This window comes from Strix aluco, chromosome 10 (genome assembly GCF_031877795.1).
Source record: "Strix aluco isolate bStrAlu1 chromosome 10, bStrAlu1.hap1, whole genome shotgun sequence".
Taxonomy (NCBI): domain Eukaryota; kingdom Metazoa; phylum Chordata; class Aves; order Strigiformes; family Strigidae; genus Strix; species Strix aluco.
This window is the reverse complement of record NC_133940.1, coordinates 10211820-10232947: the sequence shown is the minus strand read 5'-3', so window position 1 is coordinate 10232947 and position 21128 is coordinate 10211820. Positions and strand designations below refer to the sequence as shown.

Here is a 21128-nt window from a genome sequence, read left to right as displayed (position 1 = left end):
TTAAAGCCTTTATTACCTGGTTAGTTGTTTGGTTTGTTTCTCTGTGTGTATATAGCCTTCTCTCCATCTCTATCTAGTGTCTTCTTCCCCTGCCCTCCCCTTTTCAATGAGAGTTGCATTTGGATATGACTGATTTCTGTGAAAAGTTGGGAAGAAAGATCTTGTTTGCACAAGGTTTGGGGACAGATTTAGGGAAGGGTAAATCGCCATTCCTTGTAGAACCAAGAACCTCATGGGCCAAATTCCTTAGTCCAGTGTGGTTTTAAGCTCATTATAATCTTTTATAACGTTCAATTACTCTAAAAATAGCTTTTTTACAGTTTGTCAGGATAAAACATAGTATTGTTAAAGTAGCAATAGTATTGTTACTTTTGCAAAACTTGGTGAAACAAATTGCAACCCACTGTTTGCTTGTGCTGTAAATTACTTTAAACTGCATAACAGCAAATAACTGTTAATTAAATACTTGAAGGATATCCAAAATTGTTTAAAAACACAAAGTTCTATTTAAAACCTTGCTTCTGCTTCACAGTTATCACTTAAATTTCTACTCACTTTTACCACAGGCTTAATTTAATGTTGCTTATGCTCAGAAAACTAAAAATATCCTTTTTTTGGTAAATCTCAATTTTAACACTCTTAGATACTTTTCAATGAAATAGAGTGCAATCAAGTATGAAATTTTTCTTTTTTTATAAATCTAAAAATAAATCTCTTGATTTAAAAATAGTAATAGGAATCACTAGTGTTTTTAAATGCTAACTAAACTAATGTCATTTCTGAACAGCTGCTTGGTAAATGGATCTCATGCCAAATATGCCTTGGCAGACACCATTATCCAAGCATAGAGGGGAATTGCAAAAGAGTCTGCAAAAGTTCTGCTGCACACCTCAAAATAAGATGCTTCTTTTTATTAATGGAGTTAAACTTCTTGAGTTTAGCTTAACTCTTGTCTGTATTGGAAAATCCCACTGAGAAAATAATTTGAGGCTTTATTTCTTTGTGGCACACTGGCTTCGTACTTGCTTTGTTCCTCCCCAACAAGAGAAAAGATACACATCTTTGAGTAGCTGAAGTGCTACAGAATTGAAAGCTGCTTTGGTAGAATAATTTTCCTTGGATTAGTACCAGGAAATACATATCTAGATCTTTGGTAGCAGATCCCTAGTTCAATTTTTTTTAATCAATCAGAGTTAAGTGATTCTGGAAAGTTCTGATTTTCTCTCATCAGAGCTGTTCAGGTTTTTTCCTACTTTTTCTCAGCACGCAATCCCAGGTGTGGATGCTGCAATCAAAAAAACCCAACCAAACAGACAAAAAAAACCTGAGAAAACAAAAGAACGTATGTTACACAAAGGAAATATGATGCTTCGCTTTTGGATGTTCTGACCATCTTCAGGGCACAGATTCCCTGATCAGAAAGCTTTATCCCATTAATTCAAAACAAAATAATTTTGTGAACTAGAGCCCCTAAAGTTGTTGGGAATTTTTGATACATTACAATTATTGTTGTGTAACACCAGTAATTAAATTTGCAAAGCATAATATTGCAGTAGCAGTGGTATGCTCCACAGAGCAAATCTTAGTAAAAGGTTTTGTATTCATGTGCTTAGAAAGTTTAATCTCCTTAAAAAAAAAAAACAGGCCAATTGAGCAGAATTCACAAAATTAAAACATTTCTATGGATGTTATCAATGAAGCTGCAGAAGTTTTGCACTTGACGGTCAAACACTCAATACTAGCAGACGTGTTTAACACTTTGGAATTTCTTAAATGCAAAAGCACAGCTTTATATGAACACTACATGTTAACTTACTTCACTAAGAGTTAATGGTATGCATTTGTCCGTCTACAGTGCAGAGGCTAATTCTTTTAAGGATTTGGATCAGCATGGTTAAATAGTACATGTTTTGATAGACAGCAGTTATGAAAACATCGGTAGTTGAGATGGATGAACTGACCAGAAGTACAGCAAAATGGCTGCTGGTGTCCTAGGCTGGTTAGGTAGCAGTGAGACTAACTCTGGTTGTGCAGGTAACTAGCAAGTTCTATCCAAAACATCCATCTCTCAGTTGGCTTCTCCAAAGTAAGTGGGGGGAAAAGAAGAAACCCATTTATTGCACTTGCTGAAGGTCTAATCAGACTCTTCAAGCATAGTGTTTTCCATCCTCTTTTTGTTCTGAAATTAAAGTAGCGGCTATTTTGTGTTTTGCTGCTTTTTCATTTAGAGCCTGACCCTGTGGGTACAATAGCAGAATAGAGTTGAGCAGTGTCCATAACCTCTTCTGAACAGTGAACTGTACAGTATGTTTTCCTATCACATCATTGTATTTGCTTGGGGTTTCTCAAGTTGTTAAGGCCGAGAGTTGAATTTGTTGCTATTTCCAAATATTAAGATATGTGCACTTCAGTGATAATTCTGGCTTTCCTAGTATCACTCAGACCTGTTTTAGTCTTAACTGGCACACTGACTCTCTTGCTATACCTGTTTGTTTCTGACAGTAAGCTTATGCAGGTTTTTTTCTTTTGTTGTTATTGATGTGTGGGTTGGTTTTGTTGTGGGGTTTTGGTTTTTTGTGGAGGTTTTTTTTGATTGCTTTTAACTGCTCTATGTCCTAGAGCCAGTATTAGCTGTAGTGTACTTGATCTAGAGAGTTGTTTACTGTTGATACTGAGAATGGTTACTGTTGATATCCTGGGATAAACTGAGGAACTCCTTGTTTAGCTGTTTTGATTGTTGCTGTGCTTTTAGTGGTGGCTGCTTACTGTTTGCTGGTGGCTTCTGTTTGAACTGCTGGCAAATATTCTGGGGGACTTCAGTGTAATGGCATAGATCTGCTCTGTGTACTTCTGAACTGCACTGTCCCTGCATGGTTGCCTGCAGTTGCTGGGGAACAAACTTGATCTTCCAGTCCTTTTTTTCCTATGAGTTGGTTGTACTGGCAACTGATGTATTTTCCATTAAGAAAATAAATATAATCAAGTGGCATTAGTTGAAAATCATATATACCTCTCCTCTTTAGTTTCTACAGATGTTTTACAGAGCAATGATATATTTTTGTCTTTCACCAATCAACAAAAAGTTGAAGTTGCTCAGTTGTGTTCCAAATCTGGCAACTGGTATAAATTTTGGAAAAGTCTGGACTTAGGAATGCTTGCTTGCTTGATCAGTCTCCAGGACATGTCCCCATGAAACTTATTTTCGCTTCTTGCTGTGAATCCCAGCAGCAGTTCTTCTAATAATTGATTATGGTCTAGAAATCTGAGATTTGACACTGTAAACATCTGGAATGTAGTCATACTACTAAAAATTGTTCAGGATTATAACTAAACTTATTCAGGCAAGGGGTTGATGGATGAAGAGAGAGATAAAATATGCATATATATGTACTTTTGTGTATGAGAGAAGCTTAATCAAGGAAAGGAGTGCAAAAGGAAATAACACTAGCAAAGCACAGCAGTTAATAAAATTAAGACCTTAAGTGTCTGCTTTGAAGTATGAAACCCAGCAAGCTGCTGGAACATATTAAACTAATATCCTTGTTCTTAGAGATGCAAGTCCTGAAGTTCCTTATGAGATATTGGTACTCCAACTGAAATTAATAAACTGTAAGCTGTTCAGGGCATGGCCTTCCCTTGTCTCTTATTACCATTATAGTGCCATATATAGTGCCATGTCTTTCTCTGGTGTCTTGCATGCAGCTGTTAACTATGTTACAATTAAAAGCTGGTAGATTGAGTGAGAAGCAGAATTCCATGGTTGTTCTGGGGTTTTTTCCCCTTTCCTTGTAAAACCGCATATAAGAATATAAACAGATTTCTTAGTATCTGTTTCTCTTTACTTCAGGCTGTTGAAAATCTCTGCTCCTACAAGATTTCTGCAAACTTGTACAAACAATTGAGACAGATCTGTGAAGACCACATTAAAGCACAAATTCACCAATTCAGAGAATATCCTTTTTTTAGCTGTTGACGATCCAAAACGTTTTTACCTGCCAGTATGTGGTGATGGATTTCTTTGACTAGTTCATGACACTAGGCCATGGTAATCTGAATTCCTAGTTTTTGCATAATTTGGTCTGTTTTCATTTTTTGTGGGACCTCAGAGAACACTACTAGTTCCTTTACGTCTATAACCATGTGAAAAGTCTGTGAGAAAGTTTCATTGGTATTTATGAAACACTTTGACATTTTACAAAAGTTCGTATTAGACCTACAGCAAAGCTTAAAAAGGCTATATTGGCTGTATCGCTTCAGGCTTTTTTATATGCTGAACTTGTCATGCTCAGGTAAACAGAAAAGTCTTCCAACAAGTACTTCTTGTTTTCTTTTTGAAAAGTGCTAGTGGTCTGGCAGTATACAATATTAGTGGTTCTGAGGATCAGAATGTTTTATTTTCAAAAGTTTTGAGTTGCATCAGATCAAGATCCTATTAAGTGGATATTAATTAGTACCAGAACTATATAATGAGCTAAATACAAGTTAAATTTCAAGGACGAAATATATCTCTTAAGGTCACCTCTTAACATGAGCTGAAATTATAATAATCTGTGTAGTCGTGGGCTCTTAAGTGTATTGTGGATCTTTGCTTTTTAAGGTATGGGGGTACCATTCCCCAGGGATGGGGGACTAGACAAAACATTCAAAAGTATTTAGATCCTTTTTTTTTAAACTGTTCAAAACATTGTGATTTCTCATTATTAACACAAGGACCCTCATTAGAAATAAACATGTTGCAAGAAGTTAACTGGTTCTTTTTCGGAGTAGGTGAGTTTGTTGTGCTCTCTTAAGTGTCTTCAAAACAATAATTATGTTGGTTCATTTAATTGCTAACACTACCTATTAATCATAATTTTCTTAATGATTTCTTCATGGATTCATTGGATAGTGTCCTTTTTCTAAAGAAAATAGACAAATGTTGGCAAGATCACTGCAGACAAATGGTAAGTTTTTTATCTTTTTAAAGAAAACCAGTTGCCTAGTCAGCCTATGTTTTGCTTAACTGTTCCTTTGCAAACATAGTATGCTTCTGAAATGTTGTCTTAAATTTATATAAGGCTTCTTCATGAAATACAACTGTAGTTTGTTAGAAATTGAGCCTTGAAAATACTTGTCTGTAGTGTGTTTCTTGACACATTGGTCTGATCTTGGGCACACACACCCCCAACTCCTAACTTGTTTCTATGCAAACCTTTCTCCTTTTATACCTGTTATAAAAGGAGCTATTCTTTTATACAGAAAAATGCTAAATGTCGCATTGATCATCTCGCTGAGATTGGCGGAATATTTTAAACAAATCAGTGCTGTCTAAGGAAGCGCTGCCTGAAACCTGTCAGTGGGATTTTTTTTGTTGTTGAGCATAATTTGTGTTGCTCTTCAATTTCAAGAGTAAAATGACTGTGGCTTTTTTATTCCTTCTCATAACAGATTATGATTAGAAGTATCTTTTTGTTCTTGGATCGAACTTACGTACTTCAGAATTCAATGCTGCCATCTATTTGGTAAGGGCACAAAGAATAACATTATGGGAGGTACATTTAAATTACTGCATATATCTTGCTGATTTTCAGGAGGTTTTTTAATATAAACTTTATAGTGACCAGTAAATGAGATGGTGAATGCATACATGCTTGTTGCAAAGGGAGCTTTCACTTTTAATTTATTTTCCATGAATTACAGTATTCTTCTAGAATTAGCTGTGATAGCAAATTTCAGCTAAGTAGATACCAACCTCCAGTTTGCACAGTTAAAGGAAAGAGCCTGTTCAACAAATGAAGTGTGAGGGTTTGAGTTGCCCAGTTATTGGCTTTAGCGTGCATAGTATTCAAAGTTCTGTAGGTACTTTTGAAGGAAAAAGTTACCTAAAATAAAAGCAAGTTACTCTCTTTTGGACTTCAACCTTCATGCCCTCTCCCCCTCCCAATATTGCAATAATTAGCAAATGCCCTACGGTGCCTTTGACACTACCTCAGTTACTTTGCCAGAGATTGAAGGAGTGGTGGAAGGAGGGCCTGGCTTTTCCTGCAAGTGCCCATACCCACAGTTACACATTCATGGGAGGTTTTAACTTGGATGCCCAAAGCAGAGATCCTTGTCTTTCACAGCATGGAGTTCTTCTAAGCTCTGCCTAAGAATTGGAGATTAGAAAGTGATAAAGAAAAAAGAATATTGTCCAACAGCTTAACCATGGAATTGGGACCCAGGGTGACATTATCCTTTTCTCGTGAAGGCTTGCTGTTCATTCGGTTTCCATCATCCTGCCAGCCAAGTGAAAAATAAAGATGCTGCAAAAGTTAGGTGGTTATTTAGGAAAAAATACGTGCTTTGGTCTTTAAAATCTGCAGCTTATGCTTTGTCATGGTTTATTTTAGTGTTTATGTGTTTGTTCATCTGAAGCGATTTTGGGGCAGAGGAATGAGGAACTTGAAGAATGCTAGTATTTATTGACCTCTCCATTTGATCTAGATCAAATTCTATTAATAGAGAATATTTGGGGTTGGTTCTTATGGAATTTATTGAACAGTCTTTATTTTCTTTTTAGGGATATGGGGCTAGAATTGTTCAGAACTCATATAATCAGTGATCAGAAGGTTCAGAACAAAACTATTGATGGCATTCTTCTGCTAATTGAGAGGGAAAGAAATGGTGAGGCTATTGATAGGAGTTTACTGCGAAGCCTTCTAAGCATGCTTTCTGACTTGCAGGTGAGTAAGCTTTTCACCTTTAAACCAGTGAACAGCTCAGATTCTTTAGTGCTCAGTAAGCTTGACCCTGGGTTGCTGTCATTTTGCTTCCCTAGATTTATCAAGACTCTTTCGAACATAGATTCTTGGAAGAGACTAACCGCCTGTATGCAGCAGAGGGACAGAGGCTTATGCAGGAACGAGAGGTATTTTGAATGTTTAACAATATTTGTTATGCCTAAGGACGAAACATTTCTCAGGGAGCAGAATTATTCCGCTGCCTTAGGCAGCGCACAGGGTAATAACATGACCTTTATGTTTTTTAGTACTCTGAAAAAGGAAATTCACATGCAGTTGCCTTCAGTCACAGTGCTAATAATTTCTGCTTAAAACTGGAGGTGCTCCTGCTGTCAGACCAGTACTGTCTATTTTTTTTTTTTCCCCTCTTGATTTTTTTAAATACATACAAAACTACTCTGGCATTTTCAGGTTCCAGAATATCTTCACCATGTCAACAAGCGCTTGGAAGAAGAAGCAGACAGGATAATCACTTATTTGGATCAGAGCACACAGTAAGTGCAATCTCTTTGCTTGGTATGGTTAGCTGTTTGGCTCTTCTGTTGAGGGCCTTCTAATAGCTACAGTTTATTTCAGTTATTGACTGACCATCAAATGCTTCTACTCCCACAATTCCTTGTTTACAGTGAAGCACTGTCTTGGCTCACACAGCTAATATCCTTTTCTTCTAAGCCACTAGCTCTGACATGAACATTGTTGGGCATTTGGTTGGAGAAAAATAGGCTGCCACCACCAGTCCAAATGTCTCTTTCTTGCTGAAATGCAATTAATCAGCTGTTGTCCCGCCTGAAAAAGATAGGACCCAGGATAGAGAATTCTCAAGCTAAAGGCTCTGAATATTTATATAAAAATATTTGCATATTCTTTATGGAGTCTGGGAAATTATTGACTAATGTCACTCTTCAATCTTTTCTACTTAGAGGCAGGACTTCCTCAAATACAGTCAAGTGGAGGTCATGACTGATAGGACAGGAGAAATGTTCTCCTAACATAAAGCCACAGCTGTCATGTCTGAGAGAAAATGTAGGTCACTAATACAACAAAACTCTTCGAGTAAGTGGTAGCAATTTCTTAAAGAGTAGGTACAGAGAATATCTCTGAGAGAAAGGTGTTCCATTGCTACCATCATACATTTTAATTTCCTTCCTCCTTCAGCTGTTAAAAACATTTACCTTGTTTAGTGGCTTCCTTCTTCTGCACCATTATTAGTGGCCAGCTCCCTGTTTTGTTTTAATACCTCTTGACTCATGAGGTCTCCTTGGTTTGTCTCCCAAGACATGAATTTCCTCCCACAAAACAGGAGAAGGTATATTCTTTGACAAACTTTTGCCCAATTTCTTCACTGATGAATCATTGTCCAGCTGCCTAGAGGTCATGTACAACAGACTTATTGTGTGAATTAAATCTTCAGTCAGCAAACAGAAAAAAAGATTGCTTACTGGGGAGGAAAAAGGATAAATATGTGTATAATCATTTTAGGTCCTTGGCCACAGATAATTAGAGCACTCCCAATGACAAGTGTAGTTAACATAATCTCAAAAAAAGGATTGGATTTAAAACTGTCAATAATGGAAAAAGGAAAAGTAATTCTAAACGTTTTTTCTATAGGAAGCCACTAATTGCTACTGTAGAAAAGCAACTTCTAGGTGAACATTTAACAGCCATTCTTCAGAAAGGTAATCTTTCTTCTTTATAGAAATGTTTCTAATTACTGCTTTGGGGCTTTCAATTCCTGTGCTGAAAAAGAAAGTGACAGATTCAGGTGCTGGGGCAGGACACAAGCTACATCATCCTTTAAGGCCCTTTGCTACTCGGTTCATGAAATACCACTGACCATTTTGCAAGAGGGCAAGTACCATTCTCCTTGTGAGAGGTAAGGAGATGCAATGCTGTCTTCAGATACACAGCAAAGCAAAAGGAAAGCTACAGTAGGGACTCTTGAGTTCAGTGTGTTAAATAGCTTTTTGAAGACTCCGAGGTAAAGGAGTAGCCTTCGAATTATGGCTGTACAACAAAGGGGAAACGTTGATTACTTGCTGCTCACAAAAAGCAGCTTGTTTTAAAAATTTAATAAAATTTGAGCAATGAAGTATGTTGCCTCAGTAATACAATAGTGTCTGTGGAGTCGTGACCCTCTGTTGTTCTGAGCGATAGTCTGGAAATAGATATGGGCGCAACAAGAGTTGAATAATAAAAGAAAATTACCACGTCCTTATTAGCCAGATTCTGGATGAAACAGGTATGTTAGCATCTTCCTGCACATCTGTAACAGACTCTTTATTGAGAGGAGTATCAAGTTTGCAATATTTACCCATCTACTTTCTTAGAGCATAGCTGTGGAGCATCAGACCTTCTCTGCCAAAAAGTTAGGAAGTAAAAGGTGAAGATATTTCTTGAAGCTGCTTGCCTTCAAACATCTGTAAAATTTATTTTACAGCCAGAATTGAGACTCAGAGCTCTGTCTTGCCAAGGAACCTTTCCTACAGATCAGTAGAGCATAAACTTTTCCAATGTTTAGGGAATAGTAAAGCAGAAGCAAGCGAAAGTGTTATGATAAGTATGTTGTGTAAAGTACGTGTAGCCTAAGATATCCAGTGCAATAACAAGGTTTTTAAGGTTTGAGTCAGTTCAGGTAGCCATTTTGTGTTTCTCTGTTAAATTAGTTAGCTTAAAAAAAAAACCCCACCCCAAAACAAACCCCCAAAACAATTGCTTGATAAAAAAAATACTAGTTTTGAAGAGGTCCCTTACTGTAACAGCATGGTGTGCTTTCTTTGGGTTACTCTGGTTTTAATTTCTATTTAAACTCTCTCATTTGCAGGTTTAAACCACCTTCTTGATGAAAACCGAATTCAAGACCTGTCTCTTCTATATCAATTGTTCAGTCGTGTGAGAGGTGGAGTACAGGTTCTCCTGCAGCACTGGATTGAGTACATAAAGGTACTGTTCCTAGACCTCTGGAGCAGATACCACTATTGTGTTGCTGGAGTTTATATATGGATATTTGAGTAATCTCTATAAACTATTGCATTCTTTCTAAGAATTAAAAACTACTTTCTTATCAACATATTTAATAGGCAGCTTTTGAAACTGTGCTAGGAAAAGTACAGTGACTGTTCTAGCCCTATCAAAGAAAATACTGAACATTCAGTTGAATTGTTGAACTCCAAATAAACACGGAGTTTTTATCTTGCTTATAGTTGTGGAGGACAACTGTATTTCTCCAATAGACATTTTGGTAATAGCAGAATGGTGACAGCTTAAAATTACCAACCACTTGAAGTTCAGAAAACAGTTGAATATCACTTAAGATGTTTCATCTTATTACTTAGTGAAAATGTTGTCACGGAAAGTATGGTTGTTGTGAAGGAACACTTTGTAACAGTATAGGAGTACTGTTAAATAAAAATGAGTTTAGTGGGAGCTTTACTGGTGTAAAACCCGAGGATAAAGATGTTTAAAAAGGATGTGTTAATTTTGTCATGTTTAAGTTTATTTCTTCAGACAAAAGTTCTGAATCTGTTCACTTGTTCACAGGTTGGTTTTGAATCAACATAAAAGATCTAAGAATGATTATATAGTGAATACTTCATAATGCTATTACTTCTATTGTATTAGTGGAACTAATATGAATACCAGAAACAAGACATTACAAAGATAACTTAGGCTTTTAGAAGTCTTGTCATTTAAATTCATTATTTAGGCTAATTGAAAGATATTTTTTATTTTGCAGGCGTTTGGTAGCACCATAGTAATTAATCCAGAAAAAGACAAAACCATGGTCCAAGAACTACTTGATTTTAAAGACAAAGTTGACCATATTATTGATGTTTGCTTTCTCAAGAATGAGAAGTTTGTAAATGCTATGAAAGAAGCCTTTGAAACATTCATTAACAAAAGACCAAATAAGCCAGCTGAACTCATAGGTATTTTTCTTCAGTTTCTTCCTGCGTGAGAGTTTGAGTGGGGGGGACAAGAGGGAGTTGCTGATGCAGCTTACAGATGGGATATGATGGAATTGTGCATTAAGACATTATGCATTGTCAAACTGGGAATTAGAAAAGTGAGAACATTAGAACTTGGGCATTCCAGCAATTGACTGGTGTCCAGATGTGAGAATACTGCTAATAATTTTACTTTTTCAGAAGCTTACATAACTGTGCCACCAACACATGTGCACAGAGCTATTAGGGGCTCTGCATATCTAGCTGTGTTTTAATATACAAAAGTGAAGAAACATGAGGATGCATTGTACCTCTCGTGTTACAGGAACACAACCTCTGTAGTTTGCAAAGAACGTTGTTTACAGATTTGTGCATTACAAGCCTGGCTCTCTGCACTTTTGAATAACTTAATCATTTCTCCATGCACTGAATAATACCTGTTTTGCAATCTGTTGTGCTGTTAGGCTTGTGGAGTAGAGCTTTCTGCCTGCCTTTTTTAAAATTAATTCACTAACTGTAATGGCTTACCAAACCATTTGAAATTAAAACAAACAGTAATCTGCTAGAGCAATTCCGCAATATAGTCAACACATTTAAATAACCAGTTTACATATTTTTCTTGTCTTTGTTATAGCCATGTCCATCTACAGCAATAGTGACTTTGTACTTTGAGATCATAATATAGACCAGGATTTTTTACATAAGCAAAATCTTTTTTAACATTATGTATGCTAATAAAGTTAAAATGCAGCAATTGCTTATCTCAAAAAAGATTAGACTGTAATGTTTTTATAACTTTGTAGTGTCTATGAAAATATATTAAGCTAGCTGTGATGAAACTGATTTGAAGGTGATTTCAAGATCCTTTACATTTCCAAAGCATTTCACCATATTAGATTTTTTCAATTTAAATTTTTTTTTAAAAAAATAAATCATTATTGCATTGTGATACTAAGCATATGCTAAACTTTCTATTCCTCAATGCACTTTTAGCTAAATACGTAGATTCAAAGCTTCGTGCAGGCAACAAAGAAGCTACTGATGAAGAACTTGAAAAAATGCTGGATAAAATTATGATCATATTTAGATTCATATATGGTAAGTATTGGGGTTTTTGTGGGGATACAGTTGTTTGATCAGTAACATAAAGGTACTTTGAAATAATTTCTGCAGTCTGTCTGCATTTTCAAGTGTTCATTCTCATAGATGCAGTTTGCTGGTGTAGTGCTGTTTAACTGGTTTGTGTGTTAAAATGCCAGTAGCAAGACCTGACTCAAAATCTGTGGAAATCTTAATGTGAAGGCCCTTGTTAGATTTACTGAGCTTTGAATGTGGGCCTCTTGTAGGTAATGTATGTTTAAAACATGCAATGATTTGTGATCACTGTCAAATCTCATCTCTCACAGGAAAAGATGTCTTTGAGGCCTTTTATAAAAAAGATCTAGCAAAGAGACTATTAGTTGGGAAGAGTGCATCAGTAGATGCTGAAAAATCTATGCTTTCCAAACTGAAACATGGTAAATATCTATGTATCTATCTATCAGCATGGTTTATTTTAAAAATAGTAATTTTAACGGGCCTTCCCAGAAGTGCTGTTTGTATTTCCCCTTTACATGAGGGCAAGAACCTCGTGTGCAATTCTTGGAATGACTGGTGGGTTTTGAGGAGGAGACTCATTTGCTTTTAGTTTTGTAATTGCAGCAGCAGTAGCCAGAACACAGGAGCTTAAAGTGCACAGTGTATCTTGGTCTGTGGGATAGAGTTGAGGTTCCCTGCTGAATAAATCTCTTGCTCAGAGAGCTTGAGGATGACTTCTGCTTGTTATCCGCTCTGTATAAGGTCTAAAACGTGCACCTGCCAGCTAGCAGTCTTCTACTCTGGTCTTCATAGTTTCGTGGGATAGTGTCTTGTGGTAGCAAGAGTAAGATTTTTAGAACCTGATGTTTTTCTGCCATCAAGAGACAGTTTGGCAGGCACCTGGTAGGGATTAGAATTGTTGTCTGAGTGACAGGTTGCCAGTGGAGTCCTAGGATGAACAGTCAATGTCCACATGGAAAAACAATTGGGTTGCAGAAAAGCTGCCACATTAAAATGTTTTCCCCCTCGTTTATAACCTTATTCTATATCTTAATTAGAATCCAGGTCTTTATGTGAGAACATATGCTGAAATAGGTCATCTTGCTTCAGACTGCATTCTGACATTTAGAATAATTACTCCATGGTGGTGAAAATAAACAAGATTCATTTTTAAGATTTACATTTTCTCTTTTATAGAATGTGGAGCTGCTTTCACCAGCAAACTTGAAGGAATGTTTAAAGATATGGAGCTTTCAAAAGACATAATGATACAATTTAAACAGGTACTGCAGGAAAGCCTGCCATGGTTCATTCATTTACTTGCCTTTTGAATTAGTTATTCTCAGAAAGCCTAACGAGAGGGTGCAGAATGTCTTCATTTCTGAACATTTCTATTGTAATTGAGTTAAATTCCTTTTGAATTATTTCAGTTGTCTGTACTGTTCTTTCACTACAGAGAAAATGACTTTGTAGATGATTGCTCTCAGAAGGAGTGGACGAAAGCCTAATTGGGAAAACAGTCTACTGAAAATCAGTTAGAATCTATTTCTTAATTCTGCTGTCTGTGTTTTTGAAAATTTTACTGAGTTTATTAATGGCTTTCCTGAACAACAAAGCAAAAAACCTCAAACAAGAAGTTTTTTTAAAAAAAAAAAAAACAACAACCCACCCACAGTAATAGAAGAAGAATTGTAAACTTGTAAAACATTTTAACACCACTGGCTTGTAAGTTTTTGCCCATTAGTTCTGGTGGTTCTATAATGTTTTGATTACAAGCAAATTTTACTATTCTTTCCTTCATTCTCACATAATTAGGTGCATCTTCCCATTAGCCTGATAAAACACTACTTTTGCTGTTTTCTTCCTGTATGGAAGTGCCTTTAGAACTTCAGAAAAGTGCTTTTTCTTATCCTAATTTTCTTGTGTGTAACTCACAGTTTATATAGCAAAGATGTCTTAAGGTCACTTGTCTTCTGGGCTCTTGTAATGCCTGTTCTAACTAACTTTTCAGTGCTAGCTGAAAGATGTTTAATAAACATTGCTTTATTTCAGTTTACTTTGTTTCTTTCTGCAGTATATGCAAAATCAGAATGTACCTGGCAACATTGAACTAACAGTGAATATTCTGACTATGGGTTATTGGCCAACCTACGTGCCTATGGAGGTCCATTTGCCCCCAGAGGTAACAAATACAGACATATTATACCAAGTATCAGCCTATCAGTAATGCATCTTGATACCAACTGCAGCTTGGTTTTGAATATGCATATAATCTCTAGGAAGAAATGCAGAACTGTCTTTTTTAAATCAAGTTTGTTTTCTTGCAGTTCCCTTCATCTTTCTAAGCCTTTATTTAAGGCTTATTTGATTGTGGGGGAGGGAAGGCTGCTTTTAAAGTAGCAATTGTGTTTTAGTGTGTTGGGTTTTTTCTTTTTTTAGATGGTAAAACTGCAGGAGATTTTCAAGACCTTTTATTTAGGAAAACACAGTGGTAGGAAACTTCAGTGGCAGTCAACACTAGGACACTGTGTACTAAAAGCAGAATTTAAAGAGGTAAGTGTATTGTTTCTCTTATTCCTGTTTTGCTGATTCCAAGTCTGGGCTGCACCTTAGGGATATATGGAGAAGCTTTTTTGTGTTGTGGTGGAAAACTTAGCACTGTTTTTGCAATTACTTCTAGTTTTTGACCTCTTGCTATCATTTCTGGAGTTGATAGTTTCAGATACAGATGTATTCGGGTCTAAGAAGATGCATCTGATTTCTGTATTGGTGGGGAAAAAAAAGTTATTGGTTACTGCTTGGGGAAAATATCCAGTGGGTTTAGTTCCATATTAAAAATGGCACTAATTTTTATACTGGGGAGAAAGAAAAAGGGGGCTGTGTTTCATAGATGACCTTCCTTCATCTGACAGCATGAAATATCTTTACAGTAAGCTTTTCACACTGAAATAAAGAAAAGCTTTGGATTGTACAAGAACACAACTGTTTTAAAGGACTTTCAGTACTATTTTTCAGAAAAATGTTAACGGTAAAATAAGTACTACCAAACTTGGTTATTTCAGAGATCCTATAGTTCCTAATACTGTGTTTCTTAAACTAATGTTTGTGTTACACTTTTAGTTAAAGGTCTTCCAAATTGTAATTTTAAGCACTCAGTGCTTTGAGATTTGTCTTGAGTAAGTTGATGCGTATCTTGAGTGAGTTTTGTCACTGGATATGATAGTCTAACCTTCTGGCCTCTAGTTTATTCTGCATTTCATAGTAAACCAAGGTGACTAGTAACTTTTATTCTTTCATATTCCCAAATGAATGAAATAACAATCACATCCTTTAAATGAAATAATTCACATACGAGTGACTTGTTCGTCACCCTGCCCACACCGCCCCCTCCCGCCACGCACCTCACCCCCACCCCACCCCCACCCCCCAAGAAAAAAACAATACCACAACAAAAACCCACACACAACAAAAAAACAGCCTAGTGATGTATATTAATTTCCTTTGTAACAGGGCAAAAAAGAACTTCAGGTCTCATTGTTCCAGACACTGGTGCTGCTCATGTTTAATGAAGGAGAGGAGTTCAGTTTAGAGGAGATAAAGCAAGCCACTGGGATAGGTTGGTATTGAACCTATCTGCTAACTACTTCCAAGTGTTTTTACTAAAAAAAAAAACCCTAAACAACTTGTTTCTGCTTTAGAGGATGGAGAGCTGAGAAGGACACTTCAATCTCTGGCTTGTGGCAAAGCCAGAGTACTGACTAAAAGCCCCAAAGGCAAAGATGTGGAAGACGGTGATAAATTCACATGTAATGATGATTTCAGACATAAGCTCTTCAGGATAAAGATCAACCAAATTCAGATGAAAGAAACGGTATATTCTTTTTTTATGCTCTGTGGTTCAGATCCTTGGGTTAAGTATCTTGTTGCCTGCCCATTTACAATGGTTTTTTCCTCTCGGGTGTAAGGTACATACTGATATCTTCGTAAAAGTTACAAGTATCATTTGGATGATACCACATACCTAACTATGCTGATTCAAATGTGTGCTTCCATACTAACTTAGACACTAGTGATGCTAGATGTCTCCGAAAAGGTTGTTTAAGAGAAGTTTCAGCTAGTGAATGTTCTTTTTGCCCTTGATCATTCCCTGGAACTTTACTGAATGGTTTGTGAACATAGAAACAAGTTCACAGTGAATTTTCACTCACAGCCATCCAATGAAAATCTGTGCAAAGATTTTAATTCCTTGTACAAGTGGTTTTTTTAATAGACAATTGGTCTTCATATTTGTAAAGGATTTGTGTCAAGTATTTGACATTTTACTGTCTTACACCGAGGATTGTCTTAGAGATACAAAGAATAATTGTTTTGACAGTTCTAGTATTCTCTTTAAAACTTTTCTAAATGGATCCTTCAGGTAGAGGAGCAGGCAAGCACTACAGAGAGAGTATTCCAGGACCGGCAATACCAGATTGACGCTGCAATTGTACGAATCATGAAAATGCGCAAGTCACTGAGTCATAACCTGCTTGTGTCAGAGGTCTACAACCAGCTTAAATTCCCAGTAAAGGTGTAGTACTGATTTTTCTTCTAAAATGTTATTACTTCTTTTTACATTCTTTGGCCTGTCCTCAGTTAAACAGTGCTTCTGTCTAAAACATACATCTTTTCACTATTAGGAGGGACAAATACTCACTTTCAGGAATTTTTAAAGTGTCAATTGCATTAATTTATCTGAATATTACCTCCGGCTTTTAGTAAGTTAATAAAACCTATTACCAAAAGCTTTCAGACACGGAGTCTGTTAGCAGTAATTGTGAAGCTAGCTCTCCTTGTATGCTGCTGTTCTTGCATTGAAGGTTCCTGGGGACGAGGGCAAAATTATTCAGATACGTAATGCAGAATTGGTTTTAATTCTTAATTTGGTTGATACTTTTTAATAAATTAGTAACCAATGAATGAACAATGTTTTTTCCAGACAGATTATATTGGTTAATGTGTGTATATATACATGCACACGCACATATATATGGAACGAAAATTAGATATTGGTGAATGTCTCAAAGCTAAAGAAGCCACCAGTTGCCATATAAAATGAGTAGTTTATTGTGTACACATGGAAATGGATTTTCCAATACAGTGATACATCTGAGTTCAAATATACAGTGCTTTCTATCACTGGAAGTGTAAAATAAAAGGTACTGCCACGTAATCCTGTTCTGTTACCATGTTAAGTTCCTGCAGAAATGTAAGTATTGCATAAACTGTAATTGGGCTTTGTGGGGTTTTACCAGATGATTTAAATTATTTTCCTCACTCCTTATCATGAGGCATTTTTATAAAGTCCTTCACCCAACAAAATCATAGGGCACCCAAACGGTCGCAAAACTCACTGGCATTGAGATAAAATGAAACTTGTACTGTCTTTTACCAGGTAAAAGTCAGAAATGGAAACACACTCGTGTGTAATGCATGAATTGCAGTTCTTTAAAGTAGAGTTCAGTTTAAACAGCAGCATCTTCCCCTACTGTAAAAAGTCTATGCTTAGCTGCAGGTGACAAGCTAATTTGTAACTTTCTCTTCAATCAATTACACATTGCAGACTTTAGAAGCTTTGATGCTTTAAGGGATTTTTTTCTTTTTAAACTGTGATTGCTGTTTCCTTGACTATCTTAAGCAGTATGGATATTTGACTTAAGTAGAAAGAAAGAACTGAGAAACATTAACTGCAAAGTAATAATGCTGACATCTGCTTTATTTTACAGCCTGCTGACCTTAAGAAGAGAATAGAATCCTTAATTGACAGGGACTACATGGAAAGAGATAAAGAAAACCCAAATCAGTACAACTATATTGCATAAACATATGTTGGCCTTTGTTTTACTGCACACTTGGTGTCATACACAGTTGCCAGTGGATAAACTAGCCTGTTGATCCCGTTAATTGACTTTTTATACTACCGATGATTGAATGAAAGCAGTGTAATGGAAAAGTATAGTAGAGTGGACTTCTTTCAGTGGTTAACATGCCCATTTAAAGAGTACTATTTACATTTTAAGAAGAATGCTGTTGAACTCTTTGCATGTTATTTAGTAAGATGTGCAGAAAGCTGAAAGAAAGTACCTGGTCTTTGTGATTCCATTTGTCTCTGGGTCTGAAGAGGAGTCCCTTGATATGACAGATGTCTTTCACACCTTTAAATGGAAACAGAAGGTTAATTAATATAAGAAAATAGCCTTTAAAATGCTTAAACTGCATGCAAACTTTTAATTTACTGTACAGAATGCATTTCAGTTAGTAACATACCATTGGTTTGGTTGATGCCCACACTTGGATTTTTCCCTTGAGGGAGGGAAAATGGGGAATATGCCAAGCTATGCTTATTGCTGATCTAATGGGAAATATTCTTGGTCACAGTTAAGACAAAATGGTACCAATATAAAATGATGTATAAAGTTTGCAGTGTGGGCATATATACTGTATATACAAACACCATTCTTAAATAACTGCTACAACAAAACAAGTTCAGATTAGATTTATATGGCTTGCCTATAAGACTTAGTGTTCACCTTTGGGAATTTTAAGCATAAAACAGCCATAATGGAAAAAGTGACAGTTTTTACTAGTCATGGGTAGGAGGCCTTCACCTCTTGGCAGCAATACTCTAGAAAAGAGAATCTATTTACAGATATCTATGAAAAAGCCACACTGTTCTTGTGGTAAAGCTGTAAGAACAAAAATTACAAATGGATTTTAATACTTGTTTTGCTTTGCAACATTCTAAACTTGAACTAACCTCAAGGTTTAGACAGGGCAGTTCTTCTAAGACTGCCCTGCTTTGGATTGCTTTAACTTAAAGCTTTAAGAACTCAGCCCTAGATGTGGCAGGCCTCCTAGAACCCAGAAGCCTACCTCTCATATAGAAAGTTAAGTATTGCTACAAGGCATCTAAAATATATTTTCTTAGATGACCAGAGAGCATTCTTTGCATCTTTATAAGACATGGGAGAATAAGTCACTTGAATGTAGAGCTTTGTTTCAACAAAATGCATTTTTTTATTGCTATAGCAGCATGTGCCAGGAATATATGGGAAAAAAAAAGTGTCATCAGAAAAGGTAACTCCTCCATGTAACAGTTCTTCCTTACCCAGCCAGGCTTTAGACCTACAATCAGCTGTGTTGCAGAGCACAATGAAAGACCTCATTCTCTTTCAGGCACTGATAGTCCTGGGGAATACCAGATATTTCTTGAAAGCAAGACGTTACTTTTGTTTAATGACAGTGTAACTTAGCTCTCTATGATCTATAACTTTTATCACTGTGATCCCACATTCAGGGGTGTGCATGTGTGAGAGAGGGAGAGTGTGAGTATGTGTGTGTATTTTGTATCTGACACATCCCATCCTTATTGCTTTTTTGATCTACTGTTTAATTCCGTATCTTCTCCAGCTGTGTTTTCTCTCAAGCTCTTTTTATATGCAACAGTCCTCAGCTGATAGATGAAGCAGATGGGTTTTTTTCTCCTACTAAATTATTTGCTGTCACCCTCTACTAACTGTCATACAGCTCTTTGTGATCTGCAGAAAATCTACCTTATGCTTTGACACTATTGCAGCATAACCACTGGTAGACATCCAGGACCACCCTTGCCTCTGTAAGAAAAATACTAACAGAGTTATCTGGTAAGAAACTTGAAGACTGCTCCTGCAAATCTTTAAGTATTAGTTTAAATAGAGATCCACTGGGGAGGAAAAAATGCCCCGCAAAAAACCTTCTGTATTTTGCATTCAATGTTCCTTTTTCTTGTATGTGTTTTGTATCTTTAGCCAATAAAAGATTCCTTTTAAAAAGGTGTTTTGGAGAAGGAGCATAAAACTTAACTCTTAACAGGAGATGATGAATATCATATTGAACTGGTTCCATTCAGTCTGTTGTAGCATATAAATCTAATACCACTACATGTTTAAAATACTTATTCTGGTAAAGTCCTCCCTCATTAGACAAGTGTGTTGCATTCAGTCAAACTAACCGGAAAGGTCAGAAGGTTTATTTTAATTCTTATCCCATCCGTTTCAGTAACTTAAATGCAGAAAGTACTATATAGAAAATGTCCTCAAATCTCATCAGACTTCCACAATCTGAGGCAGACCCTAAGCGGCAATCCAGTTAAAGCAACCCAAAGAATGGACTTTGAGAACCCTGGCTAGGCCGAGAGAGGGGGTGAGAGAGGGGAGGGGAGAAGGCTTTTCCTTCCTTTATCTTCACGGGTTTTCCCCAAGAACTTGTTCATCTCTTCTGCTAAGGTCTCACTCATTCCTGGGTAATGACAAAGCTGCAGCCAAGATTTATCGTCCAGCCGTACAACTCTGCAACTTCTTGCTGGGATCATGTGCCTGCCTATTGAGCCATATATATCTCTGTAAGAAAAAAATTAAAGTGGGCTTGGACCACAACTCATCTGGCTATAACACAGCTTGTCTGTTTGGCCACACATTTTTAATCTTGACTCTTGCATGCAGTTTATAGCACCTTGTTCATAAGAAATTGCAGTTTATTCTTAGAAATATATATTTTAGGTTTTTTAATCTTTATACCCATAAATGGACTATTTTTTTGTCTTGGCTGGTTTAAAAAGTGACCATTTGTTTAAATGCTGTAATTGCAAATGTGTTGTAAACGTTGTTTTGTTCTATAGTTTACACAAAGGTGCCAAAGTAAATAGTTAATAAAAAAAACAAACCCTAGCAAATTAAGTAAGTTGCTTTAGCTGTTCTTCATATTTTGGTCTCTGCTCTTCTTTTTTTTTTTTTTTTTTTGGTCAGCCTTTCATTTTCCCTAGACATATCATTTGCCCTAATGCTTTCTTTAAAAAAAAGTGCATCTAAAGAAATGTTCAAATACCACTTTTTTTAGTGATTTCATATAGTAGGAAGAATATTTTCTTTGAAATGTTACACTAAAATTGTAAGAGTACAGCAGCATTCAAAAATGTAATATACTTTTTGTATAACAGTTCTTCAGAGTATGTCTGGAGTGGGGGGAAAAAACTAACCCTGTTACTTTTCAGAAGCCTCTTCCCTCAGCTACCAGAATATGAAATCGTGCTTTTTCACTGCATCAAAAAATTATAGTTTATGCAGACTTGCAAACAGGGCATGTATCACCGTTGCATCCTTCGATGCAAAAAGCAGCAAAACCTTTTTTATGTTTCATAAGTCTGATATGGGTACAGAGAGTCTTTCTTAAGTTGGTAAATAATGTAAATACATGTCCTTTCAGAGAGTGAGTCTGTTATCTAGGTATTTTGTGTCATTTAATAAATATTAAACAGTTTTGTGTTGATAAA

General features: G+C 36.3%; 1 protein-coding gene across 5 annotated transcripts in view; it reads left to right on the top strand.

The window, feature by feature from the left end:
• The window catches only part of CUL4B (cullin 4B), a 25850-nt gene extending 4722 nt beyond the window's left edge, over window positions 1–21128 (top strand). The window contains exons 3-20 of one of the 5 annotated variants that reach the window (XM_074835224.1): window positions 3848–3951; window positions 4874–4943; window positions 5428–5501; window positions 6542–6704; window positions 6800–6889; window positions 7173–7255; window positions 8370–8437; window positions 9583–9701; window positions 10495–10687; window positions 11699–11803; window positions 12112–12222; window positions 12980–13065; window positions 13857–13964; window positions 14222–14335; window positions 15293–15398; window positions 15481–15653; window positions 16200–16352; window positions 17548–21128. In XM_074835224.1, coding sequence (XP_074691325.1) covers window positions 3848–3951; window positions 4874–4943; window positions 5428–5501; window positions 6542–6704; window positions 6800–6889; window positions 7173–7255; window positions 8370–8437; window positions 9583–9701; window positions 10495–10687; window positions 11699–11803; window positions 12112–12222; window positions 12980–13065; window positions 13857–13964; window positions 14222–14335; window positions 15293–15398; window positions 15481–15653; window positions 16200–16352; window positions 17548–17643 — 2016 coding nt within the window. In that variant the 3' untranslated portion in view covers window positions 17644–21128. The other 4 variants (XM_074835225.1, XM_074835228.1, XM_074835227.1 and 1 more) reach the window with 4 other exon arrangements.